The sequence below is a fragment of the Monodon monoceros genome, unplaced genomic scaffold (assembly GCF_005190385.1).
Source record: "Monodon monoceros isolate NGI ecotype Baffin Bay Population unplaced genomic scaffold, NGI_Narwhal_1 Super_Scaffold_19, whole genome shotgun sequence".
In the NCBI taxonomy this organism is placed as follows: domain Eukaryota; kingdom Metazoa; phylum Chordata; class Mammalia; order Artiodactyla; family Monodontidae; genus Monodon; species Monodon monoceros.
The window spans coordinates 50,478,179-50,488,724 of record NW_021703775.1 but is presented as its reverse complement, the minus strand read 5'-3'; the positions used below and the strand labels follow the sequence as shown (position 1 = coordinate 50,488,724).

The window sequence follows — 10,546 nt, the reverse complement described above, 5'->3', positions numbered from 1 at the left end:
GCAGCTTGTCCCAACCAGTTTCCCAGCTAAGGGTCTCCAATGACCTCCCGGAAAGTTTAACACCAACTTCTAGGCAGCTTCTGGGTGAGATTTGCTGGCAACACGGTGGACAGTTTCCCACTTGACCTTGACCTCAGTGAACTTTTACATGGTTCAGTGGCCCCAGCCACACTCTCTCCAGTGAGATCTGAATTTCAGGCTCTAAGAAGCACCTCTCCCAAATTCACTCCTGTATCATTTAGAGTTCTCTTTACCCCTAAGTAGCCAATCCCCTGTCACTAGTTAATACTTCTTTATAGGCTACCTCCCCTGTTGGAATTACTGTGTGGTTTCTGTCTCCTGACTAGGCCCTGACGGATACAATGCTCATACACATGCTGTTGGGCTGCACGCCACAGGCCTGCAAGCCTTCTTATGGCCAAAGGAGGCCATAAGGAAGAGGCTGGGAACAGCGACAGAGCTATCAATGGTTTATTGGACAGGGGATCTTACACTCCTGAAGCCAGGGAGGCTACCGTTTATAGGGGGAACTGACGTCAGCTCGGCTCATCAGCTCCCGGGAAAACCAGCCGCTGGGGCACATCCCTCACAGCCCCTTTGGTTAACGACCATCACAAGGGCAGACGTGTCCCTTTAATAAACTGGCAGGTGGAGCCGTCCTGGACTAAGGACTACAACAGTCACCAGCTGGGGCAGGGGGCAAACACGTAGGCAGTTACCGGGTAAGTTCTATGATTAAGAGGTTCGGATAGTCAAGTGAGTAGCATGCAGGTGAAGCAGGGACAGGTCGAGCAGGGCACGTACAGAGAGCAAGAGAACAGCCATCTCGAGTGGCCTGACCACACACATGCCTTCACACACATCCCTGCGTACTCCCTGGAGGGGCTGTCCTCGAGCAGCTCCTTGCTCCCTCCTTACTCAGATTTCCCCAGCAAATCCTCTGGGCACTTAGGTCACCTCTTCCTCTCGAATACCCACGGTATCAGCCAGGTTTCAGTCAGGAAAATAGAAAACACTTTCAGTATTTCCAGTAGGAAGGGATTTAATACAGGGACATGGGCGCTTAAGTCCTGGCTTCACCTGATCCTAACTGTGTCACTATGGGCAGGCGACTTAGCCTTTCTGAAACTCAGTTACCACTTCTAGGAAGACAGAGACAATCACAGTACCAAACTCATATGGTTGCTCTGAAAAATTACGTAAAATAATCCTTGAAAAATGACCAATACCTGGTACGTGGTTAGTGCCCAATAATTGTAAGCTAATGTTGGTGTTACTACAATAGTATATCGCTTTATGGGCCCCAACTCTTCATACTGCCCCATATCCGTACTTTTTACCCTATGTCTTCACAGTTCTTCCCACTGAAAGGATGGAGAACATTTCCACATCCTTTGGCTTTGAGTTTGGCCAAAGCCAAAGCCAATAGCATAAGATGGAAGTGGTGGTATGCCAATTCCAAGACCTCTGTGCTTCTTCTATTGCCATGAAAAGAGCATGCCAAGGCTAGCCCACTGTCCCCAAGAAAAGGAAGAGGGACACATGAAATGAAGCTGCCTTGGCCAAGCCCCCTAGATGAGCCCAGCCTAGATCAGTCAACTATTAGACGTCTGAGCTAAATAAATGCTTACTGTTATATGCCACTGAGATTTTATGGTTGTTTGATATCCAGCTGATACAACTACCCCTACAACTTATTATACATTATAGTACTTGGTGATTTTTAATAGCAGCTCATTATTTGGTTATATATAATTGTTTCCTTGGGCAGGTCTCTCCTAATTAAGATCTCCAGACTTAGCAAATAAAAATACAGGATCCCCAGTTAAATTTGAATTTCAGATAAACATGAAGAATTTTTTAGTATAAGTGTGTCCCATGCAATTTCTAGAACCTATTTATACTAAAACTTATTTGTCTAAAATTTAAATTTAACTGGGCACCCTTACATATATTTATCTGGCAATCCTACTCCCAGTGCTTGAGGCAGGATCAACATCTTACACAAAAACTGTGAGATAGTTCCCATGGTCACCATCATAATTCTGGGAGAGGAAAGCCATGGTTCAGTTAAAGATTTGCAAGAGGGAGTTCCCTGGTGGTCTAGTGGTTAGGATTCTGGGCTTTCACTGCCATGGCCTGGGTTCAATCCCTAGTCAAAGAACTGAGATCCAGGGCTTCCCTGGTGGTGCAGTGGTTGAGAGTCTGCCTGCCATTGCAGGGGGTGCGGGTTCGTGCCCCAGTCCGGGAAGATCCCGCATGCTGCGAAGTGGCTGGGCCCGTGAGCCGTGGCTGCTGAGCCTGCGCGTCCGGAGCCTGTGCTCCGCAATAGTGAGAGGCCCGCGTACCGCAAAAAAAAAAAAAAAAGAACTGAGATCCTGCAAGCCATGTGGCGTGGCCAGAAAGAAAAAAAAAAAGATTTGCAAGAAGGTAGATCTTGAGCACTTTCTTCTCTCCAGTGATGAAGCCCCTTGTAATAATGATGATGGTGGTTTCATTTACTTAGCCCCTGTAGAGGCAGATACTATGCGAAGAGACTATCTTAGTTTCATATCAGTGCTGCAGTGCAGGGGAGTGACCAGATCTTTATCCCCATTTACAAATGAGTACACTGAGCAGCAGAAAGGTAAAATAACTTTCTCTTGGACACACAGCTAGAGAGAGGAGCAAAGCTAGAATTCAAATGCAGCCTTTTCTCTTTCCATATGCAACCTTGCCTCCAACTACCAAAAATGTTTTTTGTCATTTCCACAAAACTGAAGACAACAAAGTATATTCCCCAGCCCCCATTCTCTTTACTGGTCCCATTCAATGAATAACTGAGGTCGTATTAGTTTGCTAGGGCTGTCATAGCAAAGTACCATAGACTGGGTGGCTTAAACAACAGAAGTTTATTTTCTCGCAGTCCTGGAGGCTGGATGTCCACGATCAAGGTGTCGGCAGGGTTGGCTCCATCTGAAGGCTGTAAGGGGAGGATCTGTTCCAGGCCTATGATGATTGATTTTCTGTGTCAACTTGACTAGGCCCTGGGATGCCCAAATATCTGGGTAGACATTATTTCTGAGTATGTCTGTGAGGATGCTTCTGGAAGAGATTAGCATTTGAATGGGTGGACTGAATAAAGCAGATTGCCCTATCCAGTGTGAATGGGCATCATCCCATCCTTGGAGGGCCTGAATGGAGCAAAAAGCTGGAGGAAGGGTTGAATTGATTTGCTCTGTCTGTCTGAGCTGAGATCTTGGCCTTCTCCTGGCTTTCGACTGGGACTTATACCAGCAGCAGTCCTGGTTACTAGGCCTTCAGACTCAGACTGGAAGCCATGCCACCAGCTTTCATGAGTCTCCCACTTGCAGATGCAAATCATGCCACTTCTCAGCCTCCATAATCACATGAGCCAGTTCTTTCTAAGTTCTATTTGAATTTATAAGGCTGGGCTCCTATTTGTTTTCTGGAGAACACTAATACAAGCCCTGTCTCCTTGGTCTTTAGATGGCCATCTTCTCCCATCTTCACATCATCTCCTTCTGTGCGTGTCTGTGTCCAAATTTCCTCTTCTAAGGACATCAGTCATATTGGATTAGGACCCACCCTAATGACCTTATTTTAACTTAATCACCTCTGTAAAGACCCTATCTCTAAATAAAGTCACGTTCTAAGGTCCTTGGGGTTAGGACTCCAACAAATGAATGTGCGGGGTGAGGGCACATAATTCAGCCCATAACAGGGTTTGTGGAGCTAATCGTGACTCATCTCAATACAGGCTGCATTTAAAATAGGAACTCAAGAGAACAGATTTCAGATGATGGAACTCTGGATTTCAAGTGGTGGAATTCTAGTTTTCACAGCAGTCCCTAGGGGTGGCAAAGGCCCATCCTATAGTTCTTAATAATGGCGCCTCAAAGGTATCACACCCTCTGCCAAAGGGGCCTTAGCAACTGGTGGAATGTGGGTTATTATGAGGACAGGGCATTGTGATGGTGGCCAGGCGGTGGAATCTTGTGAGGCCAAATGTTAATGCCTCAAAAGATGTCCTTTGGCCCCAACCGGCAGTATTGTGGTTTTCTGGATGGCAACAGAGGACAGGGAGAGATGATGGAAGGCCGGGGGGCAGGAGAAAGCTGCCCAACCTTCCCCAAGATGGTGCCTGATGACCCCATGTCCGAAGGGAAGTCAAAGCCTTCTTTGGTAAGGAGGATGCCTCTTCTCACTGCCCCAGCCTGTCCCAGCACAGGGGGGAAGAGCATAATGGGGACACCACAAGATAGGAGCTGAGAGCTGTTAGATTCCAGAGAACTGCTAAGAAGAGTAGGAGACGTGCACCCTATCCCCACGCTGGCACCCAGCTGTAACTGGAGACCAGGTAGCCCTTCGTAAGATTGTCAGGTCACTTGAAGCTGGCTTTGGTCTCCCCCATCTAGCTCTCCATGTGGGGCCCTTTCCTCCTCTTGCAGATGGGACCAGGCTTCCCCATAACCCTACCGTTGGTTCCCATATACTGAGGTTCTCTCAATGCAGACCTTGGGTTTCTTCCTCCCTCTGTGGCCCCCAGAGGACTGGATGTCTAATTGGCCTCAAAGTAGAGTGGGAGGTGGGAAAGTTACCTCCAGTAGTGATCTGAAGATCACGAGGAAGACAGACTTCTACTCAACCCTCCCAAAGGCCCCACTTGCAACTTTAGGGCGCCATTCTTCTGTGTCTGTTTGCCCTCTCCTCCTTAACTCTCCGGTCCTGATAACTCCGTCGAAATTTCTCGGAAGAACTCAGTCTAGATGTTTACAATTCACACCGCTTTCAAGCACCCCAGTGCACTGTGCCTAGGGCTGCAGGAGCGTGGTGGGGTAGGGGGTGGGCGGCCCCTGGCTAACCCCTCCAGACCCCCCACTTCCCCCTTCCCAGGCCCAGGAGGCAGAGTCCCCCAAGCCAGACTCGTCCTACGACTACCTTGAGGAGATGGAAACTTGTGAGGACAGAGGCTGCCCGGGGCCACCTAAGTCACTCTCCTCCAAGGCCGGCCCCGCCACCACCAAGGGCCAGGAGGGCGATGGACCTGAACACGCAGAGCCGCCCCTGGCCCCAGCCGCAGCGGCGCCGGGGACCCCAGGGCCCCAGCGAAACGACGAGATGGAGCTGGAGAAGATGCGCATGGAGTTCGAGCTCGAGCGGCTCTGGTACCTGCAGGAGGAGAACGAGCGGCAGCGGCAGCACGAAGAGGTGATGGAGCAGCTGCGGCAGCGGGCGACGCCCCGCCTAGTAGGTGACAGGTCCCAGCTGGGAGGCGAAGGGTGCGGGGAAACTAGGGGTGAGGGGAGCCCATCCCTGACCTGCATGGGGAGCCCACCTTACCTGCTTCTCGGCTGTTCCCTGCCCTGCGCCCGCCGGCTCACTGCTTTAGAGCTTCCATGTTAAGCTGAGATCCAACTCTTCAAGGATCAACCCTCCCCAGGAGGGACCCGGAAGCCACCTTGTCCACTTGCCTGTCCATGGCTTTCCTCCTCAGGGAAAACTCTTCAACACTGCCTCTATGTCTGGATTTCCACCACTCTCTACTCCTCTCTGCATCTCTTAAAATAGGATGCCTGGGACTAGACCCAGAACTCCCACTGCAGTCTGGCTAGTGGATTTTGATAGAACCATCCCCTGCTCCGCTGATCAGGGCCGCACGTGTTCTGTTGGATCACGCTGCCTTGCTGTCAACTAAAACTTAGACATCTTTTGGCAAGAAATGGACCACTCTCCCCTAATCTAAATGGGGATAAGAAAGCCTGCTTGTGATTAAATGGGATGGGAAATGCTTAGCACTCTGGCTGGGCCTTCATAAGCACTAAATAATGAAAGATGTTATTGTTTAAAGCAATGCTGTCTGGGCTTTAAATTCAGACAGTCCTGGGTTAAAATCCTGGCTCCACCACATATAAATTGTGTGACACTGGGCAAGTTACTGATCCTCTTTGGGCCTTGGTCTGCTCATCTGTAAGGTAACACCTACCTCATAGGGTTGTCGTGAGGATTAAATGAAAGAATGCATGTGAGGCACTTTGCAGTGAGCCTGGCACATTGAGGTAAGCACTCAGTGTTAGCTATTACCATTTTTATGTACTCACGCAATTCACTTCTTGACACAAATGCAACAACTTACGTTCATCATTTCTCAATTTTATCAGGATGTAATGTATTAGCTATGCTTCCCAGCTCTGAGTCATCTTCAGTTCTGAGAAACTTGCCTCCTGGCTTTATCCAAGTCATTGCTGTAATTGTTGAGGAGGATATGACCTAAAGTAAATACCACTAAAAGATCTCCCTACAGGTTAGCAATGTTCCATTAATCAGCACCCTTGAGTTACATTATCTCCAGCTCACATTTCTCTACCTTGTCCAGAAAACTGTACTGAGACACAGTGTCAAACGGTTTCCCAGAATTAAGATATTACACTATAGCAATTCCCCAATTGACTGGTCCATTTTTTTTTTTAAGAAAATTAGGTTGGTTTTGCATTTGTTCTCAATGAACACATGCTGGCTTCTTAACAATTCTCTTTTGTTTTTCTTGCTCACAAAATACCTGCTTTTTAGTTTGAAAATCTTTCTCCTTGCTGGAGGAGATGGAAATCCTTGGTGTACAGTCCTATCTGCTCTCTGTCTTCTGCTTTAAAAAAAAAATAGACAACTGAAAGTGTTTTGAAAAGTCTAAAAGGTTTCACAAATGCACAATTTGTTATCAAAATCACAAATAATAGCCATTAGCACGTAGACCACAAACAGTGGCAGAAAGTCCACGGAACCAGAGCCACACCAGGTCTGCAGAAAAACACAAGATCTGTCCAGCCCTCCAGTCCCACCAGAACACTGGGTTTCTTCCTCTGGTCTTCCATCTTCCTTACTATTCATTTTAGAGGTGGCATCACTGGAGTCATTTCCTGCCCCCTCAGTTTTATTTAGTTACTCTCACATTTTACGTAGCTGGTTCAACAATAGTATGTCCAAAACCCCAGTCTTTTAACAATAGATTACAAAAGGGTTTTACTTCCTGTGCCTTTACTTGGAGAGCTGACTTAATTTTTAAGCCTCCCACCTCTCTTCTTCTGGGTGGGTGGGTGGGTGGGTAGATAATTGTCATTGTATTGAAAAATATCTCTATGAATATGTTTCTAGTGAATTTAGGGCATCACAGTCCCTGCCATATGCCTGCTTACAAAAAATGTGGCATGAGTTGAAAAGATATTTTAAAGAATGAACCATGGGTAATGCCTTCTTAACTATAGATCAAAATAGCTATATCAGCTTTTACTCTACTTATATGTTGATGCTTTCTATAGTTAAAGTGGGGGTCTGTTCGACTTTAATTATATAGATTCTGGAAAAGAGCAACACACAGGCAGAATCAGCCAGACAGCTCAAGCTGCCTCCCCCACACCCCAAACCCTAAGAGTTTACGGAGGCCCCATCACCTGTCTCTTACTACCCGTCTGCAGGAGAGACCACCCCCTGGGCTGAAGGACCACAGCCTGACCTTATGTGACATGCACTACGGCCCAGAGAGTCAGACACAGTCATCTGTGCCCAAGGGACCCCCTCTCATTGTGCCACCATCCAGAAAACAAGGTGGAGTATCTGGGGACACTGTCCAGAGAACACGCCCAAGACCTGGTGTCCAGATGTGGGGATCTCGAGTAGGAAAGAGACTGCCCACATGTGGGCTCAGAGGCTGCATGGAGTGTACCAAGAAAGGAAGGGGGCGGCCTGACTCAGGAGGGCTAAGACCAAGCTCAAGAAGTGAAAACTCATGAGTCCCCTCTGTGCCCGTGACCTTGCCTGGGATTTTCATTCTCGTCCTCACTCTTCCTCATCGTCATCTTGTGAGGTGGGCACGATTACCCTCACCTTAGGTGAGGAAGACAGCCTGCCCGAGGTCACGTTCAGGAAGGGACAAGAGCAGGATCGAAGCCCGGGTCTGCCTGGTACCCAATCCCTGGTTTTGCCATTTCTACTCTCTTCTTTCCCCCACAGTTCTCGGGAGGCCTCCAGGACCTCCTGCTTCCCCAGAACCAATTCGCCATGTTCCTGTACTGCTTCATCTCCATACACATAATCTATGTCACCAAGGAGATGATCTTCTTTCTCTTCTCCAAGCACTACCTGTTCTGCATCGCGGCCATGTTGCTCTGTTTGATTAAAACTTTATGGTCATACTTCCAAGTGCCTTTGCTCTCTCCAACACTGGGCACCTCCTTCCCTCACCTGTGCCTCCCTCCCATCAGAACTTGCTGTTAGGAAATGTTTGCTGTCAACCATTTACACCTTAGTGTGGAGAAACATGTTGTTCAGGCCTTCTACTAAGCCTGAGTTCCCACTGTGGATAAAGATGCTTTATTCCCCAAGAGGAGAATTTCAGAAGGTAGCAGGCCAGGGAAGTATCTGTAGGGAGAAGGGTTTAGAAAGCCTTTCCAGAATCACAGAAATCATACCACGACCAGGCTGACTTGGGATCCACCACATCTACTCAGATAGATCTTCCCTGAGGTGTGGGGAGCTGTGGTAGGCTTTTGAGGGTAGGCCCCCCAAAGACGTCCACATCCCTGTGAATATGTCACCTTATGTGGTAAAAGAGACTTTTGAGATTAAATTAAGGGCCTTGAAATGAAGAGATGATCCTGGACTACCCAGAGGAGCACAATGTAATCATAAGGGTCCTCATAAGAGGGAGGCAGGAGGGTAAGAGGCAGAGAAGGAGATGTGGCCATGGGAGCAGAGGGGAGAGTGGTGCAGGACCATGAGCCAAGGAATGCGGGCAGCCTATAGAAGTTAGAAAAGGCGAGAAAACGGGTTCTTTGCTAGAGCCACCAGAGGAATGCAGCCCTGCCAAACCCATTTTAAACATGTGACCTCCAGAACTGTAAGAGAATAAATCTGAGTTGTTTTAAGCCGCTACATTTGTAATAATTTATTGCAGCAGCAACACTAACACAGGAAACTAATACAGGAGCCAAGGTTCCCCAAGCTCTTTCCAGCTCTGCAGACATGTCAAGATGGCATCACCAAGGCATTGGCAAGGGTCCATCTAGCCCTGGGCCTGAGCAGGACTGTACACAGTCCACCATGCATGCTTGGAGCCTGCCCTCAGCAACATGCAATTCAAGAAGAGAGACGCTGAAGCTCCAGGAAACCCAGGACAGGCCTATCAGATATCCTGATCACTGAGCAGCACATGCCTGGGTGAGGCGGGGGCAACATCTGGGCATACTCCTGGGGGCACAGGTAAGGAGGCATTGATTGATTAGGTGCAGTCAGCAATGCTGCTCCAGTAGAAAAATAGGAGAAAAAAAACCTAAAGAGGCCACACGCCCAACCCTCAAATCACATACACACACACACAGAGATACATAGCAAATACTAGTCTACAACAGAGATATACACAACAACAGGAGGCAACAACCAAAAGGAACAGACTTTGGGCACTAGGGGACTCACAAGAGGCACAGAAGTGGCCCAGTGTAACAAGGGAAAGGAGTTCACCTCCCCCATCCTCTACACATATACGTGCGCGCGCACGCGCGCGCACACACACACACACACACACACACACACACACACACACAGCAGGTTGTCAGCTGCCCCCACCTCGCCAGCCCTGCCCCGGAATGATGGCCAGCACGGGAGACTTTAAGGATAACGCAGCAAACTGAATGGACACAGCTTTGCAATCAATCAAGTCTTTTTTGACCCTTCCTCTTCCTGGACATAAGGCTCTGCTTTAAGAGGAACAAAAGAATACGTTCTGTCTTGCTGGGCTCTCTGAGTGATGCAGAGTGAAACACATGAAAAGAGAAGACCGCCGCGGGACTCATTGTCAGTACACATTATCATGCCGTTTCAGTCCACGGCGACGTCTCATTTTCCACCCAGTTCAATGCATTCATTCCCATTTATAGCTGCGCGTGACAGGTATTTACTTGGAAGTAATAAAACTGTCATTTCTCATTAAACTTTCAATGGCAGAATATTTTTGCTATGGGTCACTTCTCACAATCTAATTTGATCTGGGTTTCTGGGGTGGGATTGAGGCAAAAGAAGGAGGAGATCAGGATATCAAAAAGATTAAGGCCCAGATGTTTAATTCACTACAACAAACAGAATTGGGAGTTTGTTTATAAAAAAAAAAAACAAAAAACTGCTATAAGGCCATTCAATTCATCATCCTGTTGCCAGGTAAAACTGGACTTAAATACACCCATTTTCCTTACAAATCTTCAGAGAAAGATTAGTAAACTCCTTTCAGTTAAGTTAGCATGTCTTCTCACCCCCTTCACAATGGCCATGAAATCTCCCCTCTATCCTTACTTCCTACTCTGATAGAAGACTGAAGCCAGTAGCCAAAGATCTACCCTAGGCAAAAATGAAAACAGCTCATGGTCACTCCTCAAACTTGATACAGACCTCACTGTTCAAATGCAACGCAGAAAATCAGAAGGAAGGGAGAGACAAAAGTGGAGAGAGATACAAAGGATAGAAAAAAGGCACAGCCTAGGATTACCAAGCAGGCAACAAGTCA

The 10,546-nt window shown here is 47.8% G+C and overlaps 1 protein-coding gene across 1 annotated transcript; it reads left to right on the top strand.

Moving 5' to 3' along the window:
• The first annotated feature begins 2,384 nt into the window (after positions 1 to 2,384).
• On the top strand, positions 2,385 to 8,871 carry TMEM247 (transmembrane protein 247). The gene is given in 4 exon segments (XM_029231448.1): positions 2,385 to 4,084; positions 4,087 to 4,185; positions 4,903 to 5,250; positions 8,005 to 8,871. Coding segments are annotated over 4 exon segments (729 nt in total). The 5' UTR covers positions 2,385 to 4,066; the 3' UTR covers positions 8,269 to 8,871.
• The last annotated feature ends 1,675 nt before the right edge of the window (positions 8,872 to 10,546 follow it).